Below are 19239 nucleotides of genomic sequence, written 5' to 3'. Positions count from 1 at the left end.
CATAAAATCTTCCTTATGACTCTCCAAACTGAGTCTTTTGTATCTGTCAACATAAATGCCTGTTTAATGCTGTAATAGCTCAAAGACTTTAGGCTCGTCTTGGAAAAGTAGAATGCATTTATAAGAAAAGCTCAACTGAAAGTTTTCCTGCACTTCTCACATTTAACAGAGCTTTTTTTTTTTCCCTTTAATTAAGATTTATTAACTGGTTTTCACACCACTTGAGCAACTTTCAGTTCCGTTGGAGCTGGGAAGACTGGTAAGTTCCTATCCTTTGTATTCAAACCTGATATTGCTAAAACCTTAACATTTCAAACACATCCAGAAAGTGTTACAGTATGGTGGCCCTGTTAATGGCTTTCCCCTAGCTTGTCAGAGACCTTTTGTTATCTGTCTACGAGCACTCAGTAGTAGATTATTTTGGTAATCTCTTTAATCACTGTATTGTCCCTGGTGAAGTTTGTGGTATATCTCAAGCCAGTCTATGCATTCCTTAAAGAGGGAAAGCAGAAATGTGATCCCTGTAATTTGTCCTGCACTTTCTGTCAGTTGCTCACAAATTTTCCAAAATGTCGCCTCATACCTTTACTTCAATGGTTATGCTTACTCTTTGTATCCTGAACTCATTCTGTTGTTTTGCTCCCTGCCCCACCGTAAACCTTTCATTATAACTTTTATTCTTGAGACCTTGTGGTCTTTTTCCCACCTGCCAAATCCTAGTGCCTGAAGTTCCATCAGAGCTTGCCCTGCCATCTGTTCTTACTCTGCCATATTTTGAATCTGCTTCTCTAGTAGGAGTTCTCTGGAACCCATTCATGTCTGAGCACAGGTTCCCCGAGATTTCCATTCCAGGCACCCATGTAGCAAGGGAGATTCCCTTGAGACACAAGTCCTCCATGGAGTAGTTTCCACAGCCTGTGACTGTACCTGCTTTCTGTAGGTGATCTGCCTGAGAGTCCTTGTGGAGGGGGGTTGACCCTTCTGATAGGGTTCTTTGGCTTTACTTAAGTTTCTTGCGCTGTCCTCTTGTGGAGTTGAGTGCCTGGTGTCTATCCTGGCATGCATCCATGTTGACTGACCAGGCAACAGTCTTCAAAGAGGTAATTTTAGTTTGCCTGGATGTTCCTTGATGGCAGTGCTTCTGTGGATCTCTCTCACAAGGTGCCATTTTTCACAAATCTTGCAAGTAACTGTATTTCAGGCTTTTCTTTACCTGCATTGCATTTGAAATCAGCCAGAAGAGCTGAGGGAGAAACAGACTATGAAATCACTCAAGGTTCCTTTCCTAAGGAAAGGGAAAGCCAGCTAACCATAGCCACAAATTATTTTTAATGTGATGGAGGAAGGGAGGTTACTTGAAAATTTATCACACAGAGATGAGATTCCAGCAATGCCAATAAGGAAGTAGCGATTAACTTATCTCAATGGCTTAAAATTGCCTACACTCCAATGGTCCAGCAACCTCATTGTCTTCAGACTCTGATTGTATTGTACTATCAGACCAAGCCAAAAAGAGACTAAAAAGACTAAATGCTTTTGCTAAAATCCGTTGTATTCTGTCCTCTAATAGGTCAGATTGTCTTACTCAGGACCTTGAAAAACCCAAACCCAAATTTGTGAGAGAAGTTTTGGAAAAGTGTATGAGGTAAGCAAGATCTTTCCGTAGTTGTATTCTAGGCAAAGTTTCATATGAATACTGTCAGAGTCCTTTTAACTTGACTCTTGTCTTGGGCACATCTGTTCTTACAATTAATTTTCAGGTAAAAGATGAGTCTATTGTTTGTATGCTTTTTAATCTGGTTTACCTGCTGTAGGACACTGCTTTAAAGAGAGGGAGAAACAGGTGATGCAGACACCTGCATCTGATAGCAAATTAAGTCTTTGTGGGGGTGAAATGAACCTGGAAAGTAAAATGAAGGTGTCTGGTTTAATATTTTTCCTGCTTTGAATACTGACATCTTACTAGCTTTCTGCAGCACATTGCAGGTTTTTGCATAAAATTTCTTACCAGGCAGCTTTTTCACAAGGCAAATTAATTGTATGAAGATGGAGCTCTAGCTTCACAGAGTTAAAATTGAAAACATATATAGTAAGTTTAGATTATTACCTCTTACTACCAGCAGAAACGACCATTCTGTTGTATAGGCATCCTGAATCTTGTTCTATGGATATTAAATACAGAAAAAACATTATAAAGGAGTCATTAGTTGTGGTGTTACTCCCTTTTTAATTCTACTGCTGTGAAACTTGTTATTTCCAGACTCTCCTACCATCAACGAATAATAGACATTGTTCCTGCAAGTTTTTCTGTCCTCAGTCCTGCTAATCCAGTGTGCATTTACAAATACGGAGATGAGAGCAATAGTAAGTATTAAAATTACTAGTGGTCAAGTTGAAGAAGTATTTCAGAGCAAGGGAGCACACTAGATTGACTGTAATATGAGTTGTCTTCATGAAAAAGAATACAAATCAAATAAATATACATGATTTTTGTATGGGTAAATATGCTTCACATGAGAAATTAACATGTATTAAGCCTGGGTGTCTCTAATAAAATCTTGTCTGCTACTTAAAAAGTAAAGAAAATCCAGATACATCAAGCTACTATTGCTGATGTGGCTGTGGTCTTGTGCAGTATTATTTTCCAGAGGTCTAAAATTGGACCATTCATCTATTTCACCTGTTTGAGCACAATACCATGGAAATCAGCATCTGAAGTGATAATGAGAAATTATTTTTTGAACTTCATGAAGCACTAGAATATTTTACCAGTAAACTTGATTTAATGAGCATATAAAAGGAACAGGTACCATAAAGACTGAGGTAGAGAGGGACCTTATTATTCCTTTTATTGCTCAGTGTAAATACAGTCCTAAGCATAAAAGTATCATCATCAAAGATACGGTGAGGAAAAACAAGGAAGTATTGTGTTTTTGGTGGAAACTGAAGTAGAGATTTAGTGAGATACGCGATTGCCTGAGCTCAGGTCTGAAAGTTCTACGCCAAATTTTGAATATAACATGAAGAGCGGAAAATGTGTTGATCAATTTTATGGCATATTGAGGTTGACAGTGATATTGGAAACACCAAGTTTTAGGTGTAGCTAGGAAGGGTACTTGTTTCTCTGCAGGGCAGACTCGTGTTAAAAGTGCTCATTTACCTTCCTTTCCATATTTTTGACCTCTTTTTGTTTTTGTTCAGGGTCTCTTCCTGGATATACTGTGGCACTCTGTTTAACAATTGCAATTAAAAATAAGGCCAGCAATGATGAAATCTTCAGCATTTTAAAAGACGTACCTAATCCAAACCAGGATGATGATGATGGTAAGACACAAGCTGTTAGGCTTTACCAGGCTGTCATTTATTCTGTGTGTAGACTTATCTGCTGTGCTTTGGAGCTGAATGTGTTCACACAGGTTCACAGACCTGTATGCTTTTCCTTCTAGTAGTTGTTTTCAATTTAGCAGTAAATACACCACTGCTAGTTTTTTTGTTAAAATCTTACGTGCAGAGGCCTGCCTGTTTTTCCTAATAGAGATGACCTGGTGCTTGAGGTGGATTTTCTTGCAATTATTGATGGAATAAAAGAATTTAACATCCCCTTTGCTTTCAGCTGCAAGGGCAGTTCTTAATTTCAGTGCTTCTGCCCTAAGAGCTTCCCTCCCCTCAGGGCAGTCCCACAACACATTATACAGCCAGCCTGCTGGCTGGCATGTTCCACAGATGAAAACTCATGGTGGGACTACTCATATTCCCATTAGCTTTGCAGCCACAGGCAGCACTCATTCCTAAAGCCTGAGTGTTTTATGGAGTGAGTGGTGTGAGAGAGAGTTAGAAGTTACCTAAACAGTGGGAAGTGCTTCATTATTTTTGTAGTCTTTACAAGGGTTCAGCTACACAGGCAGAGAGCAATCGTGATATGGTGGATTTTTTTTTCCCTTGGATCCACTGTCATGTTTCCTGATTTGCTTTGGGCATTACCCACTAATTAATGCTCTTCCTTCTGCCTGTCTTCAGCTGCAGGAGGGCACCTGACACCAGTCACCATAGTGCCATATTTGCTGTACATGCTTGGTAGACCTTTCTCCTGTATCCTAAATGGTTGGCCTCTCTATGTTAATAACCCTTACCTTCCCCCCTCCTCACCCACACCCCTTCCCAGGCCCTCATTTTGGTGCACAGCTGCAGTTTCCTTTGCTGTCTTTCTGTACTGCCATCAGTGCTGTCACATGTTGGTGGGGTGGCTGTGTCTCTGATAAAATTCCATGTTTGTGAAGAGGCTTTCTGCACATCTTCTCCATGGCAAAATTGGAGCCTTTGACTGTACATTTTGTGGGAGACTTTACTAGCTCCTTGCTCAGCCCTGCTGAACTCTGTTGATGGAACTCTTGTGAAATGAGCTAAAACCATAAGGTACTTCTACAGCTGTATAAGTAGCTTACATGCTTTACTTGAAGTATTTATTAGTGTCAACTTCAAATAACTTGCAGGTGAAGGATTTACTTTCAACCCTCTGAAAATAGAAGTCTTTGTTCAGACTCTGCTCCATCTAGCTGCAAAATCTTTTAGCCACTCCTTCAGTGCCCTGGCAAAGTAAGTTTAATATGTGCATTATTTTGGGGCTCACAGAACAGTTTAATTCTGACAGTGAAATGCATGATAAAAAGTGGAGTGCAAGCTTCAGCAGTGTTGGTACTCCACAAAGCAATATGACTAGGAGAGCTAATGACATTGCTTACTGAAGAAATGGTAGTGTAAATCCTAGATTATACATATAGATGTATTATACATTATGAATGGAATTAACAGCTATGTATACATTGCAGTCATGTGATGGAAGGTTTGGAAAATTATTTCATTTTTGTATTGCTTATTTGCTGATTATGGCAAAGAAAAAGGGATTCTCCCTGCATTTCAATGAATGAGTAGCTGCCATCACAATATCTTGTACTATGAATATGAATATAGGACAATTATATTTGTATTTAAAAAAAGGAAAGAAAAAACATGAAACTTCAAAACAGTCTGCTGTTCATTTCTTCTGTCTACCAAAGCAGAGTAAAATCCAACCTAAAAGACCGTAGAGTTCATCCCTTAAAGATATGCTGGAACTCCAAAGAATTTATTGCACCATTTTTAGAAAATTAGAATGCCATTTTTAATCCTTTGTGTTTTGGAGTTAATTTTAAGTGGTTTTGTTACATGAAAGGTAGTCACATGCATCTTAATGAGTTGTTTTTCTATCTGTCCCTAAAGACAGATAAAACTAGTACAAAATCATGCACCTGGATGCTCTACAGAGGCAATGTTGATAAGAAGCTGCAGGTAGTAACCTGCAGCCAGGAGTAAAAGAGGCAGGGTGATTCAAATACTTAGACCATGGTATTTGCTCTGCTGCACAACAGCAGTGGCAGCCAAGAGATCAAGAAGAGCCTCTTATGCTTTATAGTTATATTACAATAAGGTGGGCTATGAATGCAGTGTAGCAGTCAGAGTAACTGCTGAAATAGATGCTTTTTGCAGCCTCTCCTTGGAAAAGAGGCACTTCAGACACTTATCCTAAGTTGGAGAAACACGTTAAGAGGAAGGTCTGAGGCTAAAAAGGCAGCAAATTTTGTTTCAGCTGTGTATAGAGAAGCACACGAAGCAGAAAAGTGCCTCCTGCTTTTGAGAGCCTGAGAAATGTAGCCTAGCTTCAGGAAGTAGGTTCACCACTAGCATGTAAGTTGCTGTTAGGAGATACCATTTCTTTTTAGACTGTTTTAGCTCAGGATGGTAATATTTTCCAGGGAATATTTTCCAGTTGTTTAAGAAATGCTGTAGATAGTCACGTTATTTTCTTTTGGTCAATCTAAACCACTTGTCTTATATCTGCTGCTCTTTTGACCTGGTCCCAGCCTATCCATTGACTACTTACTTCTATTAAAAGGTTTCATGAAGTCTTCAAAACACTTGCTGAAAGTGATGAGGGGAAGCTCCATGTTCTGAGAGTTGTGTATGAGGTTTGGAAGAATCATCCACAGGTAAGAAGCTGGAATGTCAAGGATCTTTGTGAGTTTCAGCTCACAGAGGTCATATGTGAATAAATAAATGTAGTGTTTGTTTTATATAATTTAAAAAGAACTTGTCTATTGTCATTCTAAGGAAAGTTTAGGTTATATTTAGTGTTGCTATTACTGAAATGAAGCCTGGACATAAAATATATACCATCAGTGGTGCTGCTTCTTTCTCAAGAGTTCACTGTGAAAGGGCAAGGACTGTCATTAAGACTCAGATTCATAGTATGCTGGTTGTTGAACAAGAGAATAACTTTTGCTGAAATCGTGGTTTTATTCAAAGTTGGAAAACAACATAAATATGTAAATTTACGTAAGATTTATATCTCATATCTAAAACAGGCCACAATCCTAGAAATGTGGAAGCCTAGGGATTTTAGGCTTTTTTTTTTTTCCCCATCAGTTGTTAGTGGAAGCTGTCCAGTTATTCCACAGAGCTCATGCTGGAGTCACTGTTGTGTGTGGGCAGGGTGAGCAGAGCTGCAGTAGAGGCTGTTCAGAACAGATCAGTCTGACAGTGCTGTGATAATGTTCACTCTCGAGCCAGAGGAGGTAACACCCTAAAAGACCTACAAAAGATGTTTCAGTTGTTTAAGCTGTTCAGTTCCTTCACAGCAATTGTGTTTTACCTCAGCTGTCATTTTTCTGTGAATAGAAATCAATGAGGAACTCGGGCTGATTTTGCCTGCGTTAGTTACTTCGTGTATTCCTTACTGGTTTGTTTGTGTTGCTGGAAAGTGGATTTCTGTGCTGGAAAGTGAACTGTACCTCTCAGTTGCACAGGCCAGACTATATTAAGTGATGCCACTACAAACAAGGAGTAATCCTTGCATCTGCTACTAGACCTGTGGTCCATTCTCTAGTGGAAAAAATGAGCACCTAGAAGATACCTATGCAAGCTGTTACCACTCTTAAAAACATCATAAAAGGAGGATTTAAAAAAAATATATTTTTTACTTATTATCCAGTTTACTGACCTTGAAAATCTGACATTTACAGTCTGACCTACTTTTTGCTGCCATTTAACTAGATCAGAATAAATTTCATTCCTGCAGTGTAATATCTGTATCACCTTCCTCTTCATTCCTTTGTATCACAGCATTACCAAACTGAGATGGAGGTTTCAAACCCAGACTAAATAGTCATGTTAATTTTTTAATAGTAAATCAAGATCCCTTTCAAAAATCTCAAGTGCAAAACTTAGGAAAGTCTGTTGGTTGTTCTTCGTAATCATGGAACTTTTCTTCTCTTGCTTTTACTGCAGTTCAGTGTTCTTTGCTTCTGATCAAGCGCTTTTTTCTTATTCCCAAGTCCTCAACCTCCTTGTCACACAGAAGGAATGGTGCCTTCACAGCAGGGTGCTTGTCCAGAGTCTGTTTTCAGGCTGTTCACCCTACTCCTATGTCATGGGAACATCCTTTGATTTGTTTCAGACCAACAATGCTTATATGCTTAAAGCACTGATGAGTGGTCTGTGCTGCAGGTGATTAAAAGCAAGAGTCAGTAGTCCCTGGACTTTAAAGTAGGCTGGTGGTGGTGACTTCATAAAGAGAAACTTTAACATTGAGATGAAATATTTTCTCAAAATCCTAGATGTGTGTTTTTGGAAGACCAGGCTAAGTAATCAGAAATCCCTCCTGGCAATGCAGAAAGATAAATAGACCATAGGATACTATCCTAGGACTTGAAAGCTGAGTGCTGAGTCCTCCGTATGATTCATTCAGTTATTTTAATTTTCCTTCCTTAAAAGGAGCTTTGTTACATTTCCTCATATGACAACGGGTGGTTGTAAGGATAAATACAGTGCAGGCTATGGTTCTTTGATACTGTGGCATTCAATCACATGAGTAACTAAGATACGCCCTTTTTACTGAACTGCTTGCATCTTCTTTAGTCAGTAACTCTTCTCTGCCGTTGTCTGCTAGATGGCTTGCAACTCCCTCAGAATCATGGCAGTGCCTGTAGCAAGTAAGCCTTTCCACTGACTCCATGATGCTCGCTCGTTCTGTCCTGAAGTTAATGGGCCCTGTAGAGAAAAGTTTACTGTCATGTTTGAGGGCTGTTGCAGTTCAAGGAGAGTAGGCTAACAGCTGCTCCTTCATTATGGTGATCTGACAGGTATATGTGCTCTGGTTGGAGTACTTTGATGTCAAATACTAGCGCTCGTGTCTCTCATAGCTTCAGTTCCAACTCGGATTTTTGTATTTTTTGCTTTTGTATGGGAGTATGTGTGCTAACAAGGAGTGATACTTTCAGAAGTAGGTGTGGTTGTTAACAAAGTTAGAATGCTTTATGGAATTTATACAGATCCCCTCATTTGAAATGTTTTAGCTAGACTACCCAGTTTGTTAAAGTATTTGAAATTAGTCAGTAATATGACTGATGTAGAGTTGCATCGAATCATCTCTGTTTTTTTCTGAGGATGGAATATTTTACACAGATTTTGTGTGTATTGTCTTTCACAAAATACAGATGATTGCTGTGCTCGTGGACAAGATGATTCGAACGCAAATTGTTGACTGTGCTGCAGTAGCAAACTGGATCTTTTCTTCAGAGCTGGCACATGATTTTACCAGGTAACAAGAACTTTGTTTGGGTTGTTATTTGTCTTTGATTTTCTACTTTAACTTGCCAGTACATAGTTCAGTCTTTGAAAACTCAGTAGTGGATTAAGGTACAATTAGGCTTTTGCCCTTTCTACAAAATACATACTTAAATGTTTTTCTTTCTGAGTTGAGGTATGAATGTTGGTATGACAGTGCAATATTGCTGCTAGCATGTTGTTTTGCTAGTAGTGTCTAAGCCTGCTGAAGTGGAGCTGTTCCTAGACAGTCTGTCACTGTGTGTTGTATTGCTGCTGGCTGGGCACGGTCTTGGCCCTTGGGGTTGGTATGTAACCTGTACCACCACTGGTGCATTGCAGATTGAGATCGGAATAACTGTTCAATCTGAGGAGTTAAGTTTGATGTTAATACTCTTGCAGTGTGTACATGAAATAAAATTCTGACTCTGAAGTGTACTGCAACAAATAGGCAAGAACTGATTGTTAAGATTTCTTGTGTTAAAAGTATGTTTTCCTGTATGCTGAGTGTTTGTTCACTCTGGTAGATGTCTCCTTAAATGATATGTAAATTATTTAATTCTCCCACTTATATTTTTCTGTTAAGAAACTACATTTAGTTTCCTATACTCAAGTAGTGTGTAATGTGGTGTTTTGAGCTGTGTGTCTTTCCTAGGTTTTATATCTGGGAGATCTTACATTCCACAATTCGTAAGATGAATAAGCATGTCCTGAAGATTCACAAAGAACTGGAGGAGACCAAAGCAAGATTGGCCAGGCAGCACAAAAGAGTGAGTAATTTGTTTGTAAATTTTAAACCGAGTTATACAAGCCTGCATGCTGATGTACAGACACACAGTTGGTTTTGGGAAGGACTGAAAACATATGGTTCTTCAGGAAGCATGTCTGCAGAGATGTGGTTAGCTGTATCAGCTGTATCACTAAGACATCAAAAATCAGATGCATGTTCTTGGTCCTAGCTGTAATTTAAGAATTTAATAAAATCTTCTAAGGGAGTGCATATGTATTTGATCTGTTCAAGTTCTCTCTCGCAAGTTTCTCTTCCAATATGAACATGTCTTCCACTTGCCTTCTAATCTGGATTCCAGTTACCTTATTAGAAAATAGTAAGAACAGTTACAAATTATTCATAGTAAGTTATGTTAAAGAGTGCTCTTGTGGCTTCCATGCAGAAGTGCACAGAAACAGCTATTTGCGATTAAGAAGTTGGCTGTTACTGTTCTTCTGATGGATGCTGCTGGATTCTGACACTGGCATGGCACTTCTTTCTTCCAGCTTATTTTCCTGAATACGGTTGCATGATCTTGCATTATTAAATACAGCAAACTGATGAGGAAGCAGCTGCTGTTGTGTTCTGTTGTCTCAAGTGGGCCAGTAAAATGGAGTGTCTTCTTCTGTGGCAGCTGGAAAAGATAGGGCCTGAGGAAGCTTGGCTGAATGCAGTACTTAGTTATGACAGAATTAAGTCAGTTTATAAATATGCTGAATTGCAGAAAGCAAGAGAGAATTTCTGTGTTTCTTTGAGGTCTGTACTTTTGTTTACCTGCATAAAACCCTTAACTAGCTCCAACATTTTGAATGAGTTGAGTGTCAAAAGGTAACACAGAGCTTGCTGGTGTTTTTTGAAGGAAGTTCAAGTCAGTCATTTGTCCAGAAGCTTCTGTTGAGAGATCACTAATAACTCTCGGCTTGCCAGTGTTGGTTCATCTCAGCCCCTTCATCTTGTTTCCTTCACTCACAGCAGCAGCCATCCTGCTTGACTCCTCAGTCTACATTGATGAGCAGTTAATAAATGCCTGTGATTATGGAAGACTTAGGTGCAGTCATTGATCTTACTGTGAGGCATCTCTAAATATACCAGTGTTTTAATTTCTGTCCTTGTCTCTTGCTGCAGCTCTTTATTCCTTAGTACTTTAAATGAGTATTGTGCCAGGGAGGAACATTTGTATGCAACAGTGAGTAGTTCTGCAGGCTGTTGCTCTGCTGCATGACCATTCCTTTTAGAGAAAGTATGCCATCAAGTTTTGATTTCCCCAGCATGAAGGCTGTTCCCTTACCATGGAATGAGTCCAAGGCTTGCATGCTTTGTCTTGGTCCTTCAGTGTTTTGAGTTCAGAAAATCTCTATAGATGGGAAAAAGGCAAGTTCCTATAGAGAGAATAAAATTAAATTCTCAGTTACTCTGGTAAGTTTTCATTTTTTATACTGATTCAGAGCTATACCTGTCTTGTGGTTGTGAACTTCATTTCCTGTGCTGTAGGTGAGTTAACACATGTATCCCAAGTTACACATGCTTCTTTTATAGATATTTAAAGTTTTGATCTCGTAATTTATTTATGTAATTGCACAGAAACAACTATATGATACTAAAGCAGTGTCTTGTGTTTGAATTTACCATAATCCATCAGATCCTGTCTTTCCTCCTATATGCCTTGTAGTCTTGTTTAAGACTTAATCACCTGAGCTGGTTCTTAGGTGTATTTTTTGGGTGGTGGTGGTGTTGTGTTGTTTTTGATGCAGTGAAGCTTGCCATGTTCCTAGTTAAATAGATCAGTTTCTGTGCTGAACCTTTCTAGTCTTGAGAGTAGCCTTTTTGATCATGAATATAGGGAGTCCCCACTTCAAAACACTTGCTCCAGTCTTCAGCCTTCCTGTTGCGCTAACCAGCTGGATTCATATGAGTTCTTGCACCAAGTGCAAGAGAGAATTTGCGCCAGGTGCATTATTTTTTAAAGCACTGAGATTTCAGAACTCATGATAAAGTTAGCAGGCGTATTACCTTTCACTGTCTTTCCCTTAAATAAACCATGAAATCATAGAATCGCCTGGGTTGGAAGGGACCTCAAAGATCACCTAGTTTTAAGCGCATGCCATGGGCAGGGACACCTTCCATTAGACCAGCTTGCTCAGAGCTCCATCCAGTCTGGCCTTGAACAGTCTCAGGGATGGGGCATCCTCAGCTTCTCTGGGCAACCTGTTCCAGTGCCTTACCACTCTCACAGTAAAAGATTTCTTCCCTATTTCTTATCTAAACCTACTGTCTTTCAGTTTAAGGCCATTCATCTTTGTTCTACCACTGCATGCTCTTGTAATTACTCCCTCTTTCTTGGAGGCTTCCTTCAGATACTGCTGAAGGAAAGCTGCAATTAGATCACCTCAGAGCCTGCTCTGCTCCAGGCTGAACAAACCCAATTCTCTCAGCCTTTCCCTTGTAAGAGAGATGCTTCATCCCTCTGATCATCTTGGTGTCCCTCCTCTGGACTCACTCCAGCAATTCCTTGCCCTTCCTGTGCTGGGACCCCAGAGCTGGATGCAGGGTTCCAGGTGGGCTCTCACCAGAGCAGAGCAGAGGGGCAGAATCCCCTCCCTCCCCTGCTGCCCACGCTGCTTTGGATGCAGCCCAGGACACGTTTGGCTTTCTGGGCTGGGAGTGCCCATGGCTGGGTCATGTCCAGCCTCTCACCCACCAGCACCCCCAAGGCCTTCTCACAGGGCTGCTCTCCCCCTGTTCATCCCCAGCCTGTGCTGCTGCTGGGGGTTGTCCTGACCCAGGTGCAACACCTTGAACTCATGGGATTCCTGTGGACCCCTTTTTGAGCTTGTCCAGGTCCCTCTGGATGGCATCTTGTGCTTCAGAAGTGTCGGCAGCCCCACTCAGTTTGGTGTCATCTGCAAACTTGATGAGGGTGCACTCAACCCCTTTGTCTGTCATTAATCAAGATAACACTGGTCCCAGTACAGACCCCTGGGCAATACCACTGGTCACTGATGTCCCACTGACTGGGACTCTTATTTGTTGACCACTACCCCCTGGATGCCACCAATTTCTTATCCATGTAACAGTTCACCCATCAAATCCATCTCTCTCTAATTCAGAGAGAAGGATGTTGTGGAGGACCATGTCAAAGTCCTGATAAATGACATCTGCTGCCCTTCCCTTGTCCACTAGTGGCGTCACTCCATCATAGAAGGCCTGCAGGTTGGTCAGGCAGGACTTGCCCTTGATAAAGCCATGCTGGCTGTCCCAAATCACCTCCCTGTCCTCCATGTGCCTTAGCACAGCTTCCAGCAGGATCTGTTTCATGATCTTCCCAGGCACAGAGGTGATGCTCACAGGTCAGTTGTTCCAGGGGTCCTCCTTTCTGCCCTTTTTAAAGATGGGTACAATGTTTTCCCTTTTCCAGTCACCTGGGACTTCACCTGACAGCCACAACTTTCCAAATGTCATGGACAGTGGTTTGGCAACTACATCAGCTGGTTGCCTCAGGATTCTAGGATGCATCTCATTGGCTCCCATAGACTTTTAGTTTCTTCAGGTGGCCATGAACCTGATTTTTACCTAGTGTGGGAGAGACTTTGCTCCCCCAGTCCCCATCCTGTTGTTTGTCCACTCAAGACATATGGGAAGAGCGGTTACCACCGAAAGACAGCAGCAAAAGAAGTTCTTTTGAAGAAACTTGAGTTCCTCAGCCTTCTTCTCAGTGTACCAGCATTGTCTATCAGGGGACACACCTTCTTTGACTTCCCTTTTCTGGCTTGCATACCTTCCTGTTGTTCTTTGTGTCCCTTGTCAGGTTCAGTTCCAGCTTTGCCTTGGCATTCCCCACCCCACCCCTACTATGCTCTTCCCAGGTTACATGTTGTTGTTGCCACTGCTTCTGCATTTGCTTCTTTCGTTTTTGACCAGCTGAGCAGTGTCCTGCTGAGCCATGTCAGTCTCCTGCCTTCCTTGTCTGATTCCTTGCGCCTGGGAATTGCAAGCTCTTGCTCTCTTGTGGAGACTTGTCAGCTCTGTTCTTCTCCTTTGTCCCTGAGGGCAGTCTCCCAGGCAGTCTCATTGACTGTGTCCCTGAAAAGCTGAAAGTCTGCTTTCCTAAAGTTCAGGGGCCTCTCTTGATTCCTTTCCTGACCCATATCCCTCAGGACTGTGAATTGCACCAAGGCATGATCACTGCCTCCTAGCTTGACATTCCCCATTAGCCCCCTTGTGCTGGTGACCAACAGATCCAGTGACACCTCCCCTGTTGTAGGGCTGTCTGTTTCCTGGGTCAGCAATTTATCTTCCATGCATTCCAGGAATCTCAAGGATTGCCTACAGATACTTTTCCAGTATGTGCAGGGGTGTTTGAAATCCCCCAGCAGCACCAGAGCCGTGAGCACGGTGCGTCCTGCAGCTGGAGCAAAAAGGCCCCGTCAGCAGTCTCTGCTTGGTCGAGAGCCAGTCACAGACACCGACCAAAGGCTCCCTTTGCTGCCTCAGCTGGGATTGTCCCCCACCAGCTCCACACTTGCTCATGGCTAGTCTTCAGAGACTCTTTACACTGGATCCAACTCTTGATGTAGAAACTCTCTGTCTCTTATTCTCATGCCCCTTCTGAACAGCCTGTGGCAGTTGTTTGTCACACTCCAGTCATAGGATCCATCCCACTGAGTTTCAGGAGTGACAACAAAGTCATAACTATCCAGCAGCACAGTGGCTTCCAGCTCCTCCTGTTTGTTGCCCATGCTGCATGCCCTGGTGTAGGGGCACCTCAACTGGGCTGTCAGCCACAACACCTTCCTGGAGGAAAACGTCTTAATTCTGATGAATCTCTATGCTTGCTATAGTTTCTCTGAAATCTTGGTAATAATTTTTTTTCAGGGCTTTCCCATATTAGCATTTTTCCTTCTGAGTTTTTATCCAGAATTGTGTGCTGGTCTTCAGTTTTCCTGCAGACTTTTTCACATGTGGAACTGGAGGGTATTAAATGATATCCACACCTGCCAAATTATTGGTTAAGTCCTGTGTTGTTGTCATTTACAGCGAGACAGTGATGATGATGATGACGATGATGACCGAAGCACTGATCGGGAAGATGGACCACTGGAAGAGCAGATAGAACGCTTGCAGGAAAAAGTAGAGTCAGCCCAGAGTGAGCAGAAGAATCTCTTTCTTGTTATATTCCAGGTAACAATGGTCAAAGTCTCTTCTCGGTTTAGGTTTTGAAGTTACTTGATTTACAAGCCTTCAGCATCACTACTATCTCAGGCATTTTCTTGGAATAAGAATATGGGAAGGGGTTGATGACTTTACCATGGGTTAGAGTCAATCCAGATGATTCCTCTGCAAAAACTGGTTTGGAGCAGCATCTGATGAGTTTCAAGTGCTTAGAAGGAGAGGAGTTCTGCTAGCACACAATTTCCTGAACAACTAGATGGTAACTGGTTTATTTTCATACTAAATTTAGTATTTGCCAAGCAAAATAATTATTCTCACAGTGCTGTTCAAAGCTTCTGACACCCAGATCCTCTCACCTTAGGTTAGAATTCTTCTTTAATTTGATGAGCCTGAATAAGTTTGGTGTTTTTCTCCTCTGCTGCAGCGTTTCATTATGTTGTTAACGGAGCACTTAGTGCGCTGCGAGACTGGTGGAATTGATGTATTTACACCCTGGTACAAGAGCTGTATAGAGAGGTTGCAGCAGATCTTCCTGCAGGTAAGTTTAATTTCTCAGTTTTGGAAGGGTGTTGGCAGGGCCGTGCTTAATTAGGAAAGCTGAGGGCTCAGACTCCACGAGAGTAGCAGCAGGTGGCAGCAGCACATTTTCCTCAGTGGCTGGTGTGGGTCACAACTCTCTGGCTCTGGCCAAATCTCTGCCACAGTCTGGTGGAGTGACTGATCCTGAGTGGAGAATATCCTCACTGTAAGCATACTGCAAAAATATTTCAAGATGTGGTTATGAATTTCACTGACTTCCACTTAACTGTGTGTTTTTAGTAAGGGCAAAGTTGTGAACAAACAAGAATGCTAAAATAGACATGTTATAAACAGGTGAATTAAAATATTGCAGGATTCCTTTTAGTGAGGTGCGTAAGTATCTATTAAACATGATTTTTGAATATTTGGCTCTGTATTAAATCAGTTAATAAGCACAGGTGGCTGGGTGAAAGTGATTAGTAACCAGAGGTTATACATGTGTAAGCACAAGATGTGTTGAAGAATGGAGTGGTGTAATTCTCCCTTGGGATGAGTTCTTCCCTGGTAGTAGATGTGTCTTCAGAGGAAAGGAAATACCATGATTCTCCTAAGATACCTGCAGTACCATTGTGTCCTGCACACAACTCAGGATCCACGAGTGAAGAGTTACAGGAAGCACGAGGCAGGATTTCAGCGCAGACTTCATTCTTGCAGTCAGCAGTGCCTCTAGATTGTTTTTCTTATCCATGGCTGCTATGTTGTGGAAGTTAATTGTGCTAAACAATTCAGATGAGAACATTTGTGGTTCTTACATATCTTGACTTCTCTGCCTATTCTGATATAAATGTAAAAACAGTAAACATATATGGTTTGTTTTTGGTTTTTTATCTGTCAGCACCACCAGATAATCCAGCAGTACATGGTGACACTAGAGAACCTCCTGTTTACAGCTGAACTGGACCACCACATTCTGGCTGTGTTTCAGCAGTTCTGTGCTCTGCAGGCCTGAGGGATCATCCATGGACAGTCTTGTCTGAAGGACTTCAGTGAAATTTAGGGGTTTTTTTAATGGCAAAACTTAACATGGGGATGGAAGAATTTTTTTTTACTAAAACTGGCTTTCATGTGCTCCTATATAAAACAATAGAGTGTTCTAAAAAAAAAAAAACCAAACTGTAAGCATTGTAAGCCTTAAAAGATATAACTAATAGGGGATATTTGTGAAGTTTTAATTATTTTTGTTGTCTTTTAATTCAGTTTCACTCTTCTCTTCATTATAGTAACTTTATTTCTCCCCTCTTGCCTATATAAAAATAAAAATCAGGCACACTCCTCCCCCCAAAATATTCCTTACCTCACAACAAAAAAAGCCAACCCCAAGCAATTGAATTTGTTACCTCTGCTTGTCCCTTAAATCAGTTGCAGAAATGAGGATCAATTACTAGTGTTTTGTGAGTATGAAAGGGGAAGCACCTTCTCTGTGAGCGGTGGGATAAATTCTCTAGTATATGATATAGGAAAACTGTCTTAACTTTGGGCATGTGAAACACATTTTGAAAGTAGCATAAAGCTTACAAATTTGTTTTATTATCAAGCCAGATAGATTTTCACAGTTTAAAAGAACATAAAATACAATTGAAATATGTTTTTAAATGTATTGTCTAGTGTCTTCTTACAGTATCTATAAACAATAGATAAACTTCGTGGACCACTTCTGAAGAATGCAATTCTTTTTGCATTGTGGTCAAGAAAACATGAACTGCTCTTGGTAGCAGTCTTCACTGATAGAGACAGTAAGCAAGAGTTGGAGTGGAACAAACTTCTGACTTCCATGCTGCAAACCTTACCTGTGTGTTGGGAGCTCCAGCCCCAGATGTTCGAGACAGTGCTGAGCTTATTTTTTTCTTTCAGCCTGTAACTCATTTGACTGTCACATTTGCACTGGGCTGGACCTGCAGGATGTCAGAAGTCTTTCTGCCTAGTGACAGTGGATGAACCAAGTGCTCTTGCCTCATCTGGCTTGGCAACAACTGTTGCATCTGCTACGCTTCCCTCCCTTTAAAACGTGACAGCAACACGTTGCACCCATGTCTTCAGGAAGTTTTTTAATGCCGAATTAAGTGATACATTAGAGGAGGCTTAGACTGAGAACACAACTGAAAGTAGAGCAGGCTTAGTTTTGAGTTAAGCCAGTAACATGAGGTACATAAGGGCCAAACCAGAGTGTTCTGTACCACAGTGAGCAGCGGTGAACAGCAGAGATGCTGCCTTAGGTGCTCAGGTCTGTCAGTGTGCAGGGGGCTTCCAAGTTGGTCTCTTCATTTTGCAGGTGAATGTTTTAAAGAATTTCATGCCCAGTGCTGTTTAGTTTTAGCTTGGGAAATTACATGCTTTGAGTAATTTTGTTCCTGTACAAATTATTTTTTTGGGTATTATACCTAGAAATACATTTTATCTGTAAATTGACCAGTGACCTCCTAAGCAAGGAGGGTAAAAAATTGAACATTTTGCTTTGACTGTTCATCTGATTTTTGTGTATGGCCTGTAGCAACCCTGTATATCCTCATAGACTTAGATCTGTTACTTCTTTTTCTGCTTGCCCTTTCTGACTTGACTGATTTCCCACCTCCACCATTCTTTCAGGGTGTATTGTTATTTGTTGTAAATTTGCTTTATGCAAGGATTTTCAGTCATGCACGGACTTATGCTTCAGATCTATGTTAATGTTCTTGGTAATCAAATAGGGTTTCCTGTAGTTTTTTTATTTTTAGGAAACATTTAATACTTTAAAGGTTTTAATTGGAGTTTAATAGTTTTTTCACTGGCTTGGGTCAGTGTAAGTTCTGATACTAACTAATGGTGAAGGTTCTGACTATAAATGTGACTTCTGTAGAACTGGTAATGCAGTTAGAACTTGCAAACCTGTAACTTTCTTTGAGCCTTGACAAATACTAATGCTGGGGATACAGTTGCAAATGCTTGAGTGTAATCCTGTGTTTTAAAACCAAATAGGAATGTTTTTTTAAAAATTGATTGAACGTCTAATCATGCCAAGCTCTGAGCATGGTATTTCATTGCATTTCTTGAGTCTGTTGAACACCTTCACCTTCTTTTAGGTCTAATGGTGTACACCTGACTTGACTAGGAAATTGGCTGGATCTGTAGGAAAGAGTGAAACGCTTATGTAGTGATACCAGCAGCTAACTGGAGAAACTTGGAGCTGCTGAAATATGAAGTGGTGGATAGTGTAAAGATGCTGTAGAAATGTGGTGTGGTTGGAAAAAAATGCACAGATAAAGACAAAAATAAATTAAGGTGAAGCAGGTTGCTGCTGAGAGTGTTTGTCCAATCTCTTTGGGGGTTACTGAAGCAAAGTAGTCATGCTGGGTTATGCTGGTGTTAAATGCAGAGGGGTGTGAAGTAGTTTTGTTTCCCAGCACTGGTACCCTGGCAGTTTGGTTTTGCAGTGCTGGTACCTCAACTTAACACACAAGCCTTCACTTCCTTGAACTACAGCTGGTCTAACATGCTCCCCTACCTGCAGCCATGAAAGGCAAGCATATGTGCTGCTAGGTGCAAGGAGCTGCTGATGTAGAAATTTTCCCTCTCCATTGCCACCTCTTGTCCTCTGGGAAGGGGAAGTGCTGCTGCAGGGGGTCAGGAGGGTGTGGGGTGAGGCGGATGCTGCAGCATGCCCACAGAAGGGTAGTAGTCAGTGACCCCCCCCACCCCCATCTGCCCTGGAGAGGAGTTCAGGAACCCAAGACAGCATTGAGTTGTGAAACCATGACCAGGAGGACTACCTCCAAAAGCACTGCTGGGACCGCCCTCCTTCCTCTAGCCAAGTCCCCATGCCACGTTCTTAAGTCTTGCAAGGCCTTAAATCCTCTGCTTGGTGGGCAGGCAGGTTACTGCATAGCTGCAGAGGAGAACATTGAAAAAGTGACAACCTATTTTTGGAAGCATCATGTGCCCTTCCAAGGCACCTTGTCTCCTCTAACAAAACCACAGAGTAAATAAGTTGGAAAAGACCTCTGAGGTCATCAAATCTAACTTATCCAACATCACCATGTCAGCTAGACCATGGCACGGCAGTATCCAGTCTTTCTTTGAACACTTCCAGGCATGGTGACTCCACCACCTCC

General features: G+C 41.4%; 1 protein-coding gene across 2 annotated transcripts in view; it reads left to right on the top strand.

The window, feature by feature from the left end:
* NCBP1 (nuclear cap binding protein subunit 1) overlaps window positions 1-18419 on the top strand; it is a 74158-nt gene extending 55739 nt beyond the window's left edge. For both annotated transcript variants that reach the window (XM_068176492.1, XM_068176491.1), the window contains 11 exons: window positions 197-259; window positions 1571-1645; window positions 2261-2364; window positions 3202-3324; window positions 4491-4593; window positions 5930-6023; window positions 8529-8632; window positions 9293-9407; window positions 14441-14584; window positions 15000-15113; window positions 15990-18419. In XM_068176492.1, the coding sequence (XP_068032593.1) occupies window positions 197-259; window positions 1571-1645; window positions 2261-2364; window positions 3202-3324; window positions 4491-4593; window positions 5930-6023; window positions 8529-8632; window positions 9293-9407; window positions 14441-14584; window positions 15000-15113; window positions 15990-16103 (1153 nt within the window). In that variant the 3' untranslated portion in view covers window positions 16104-18419. The remainder of the gene's footprint in view (window positions 1-196; window positions 260-1570; window positions 1646-2260; window positions 2365-3201; window positions 3325-4490; window positions 4594-5929; window positions 6024-8528; window positions 8633-9292; window positions 9408-14440; window positions 14585-14999; window positions 15114-15989) is intronic.
* Window positions 18420-19239: the final 820 nt, after the last annotated feature.

This window comes from Anomalospiza imberbis, chromosome Z (genome assembly GCF_031753505.1).
Source record: "Anomalospiza imberbis isolate Cuckoo-Finch-1a 21T00152 chromosome Z, ASM3175350v1, whole genome shotgun sequence".
NCBI classification, from domain to species: Eukaryota; Metazoa; Chordata; class Aves; order Passeriformes; family Viduidae; genus Anomalospiza; species Anomalospiza imberbis.
The sequence above is the reverse complement of the archived record's forward strand: the minus strand, read 5'-3'. Positions and strand labels throughout refer to the sequence as shown.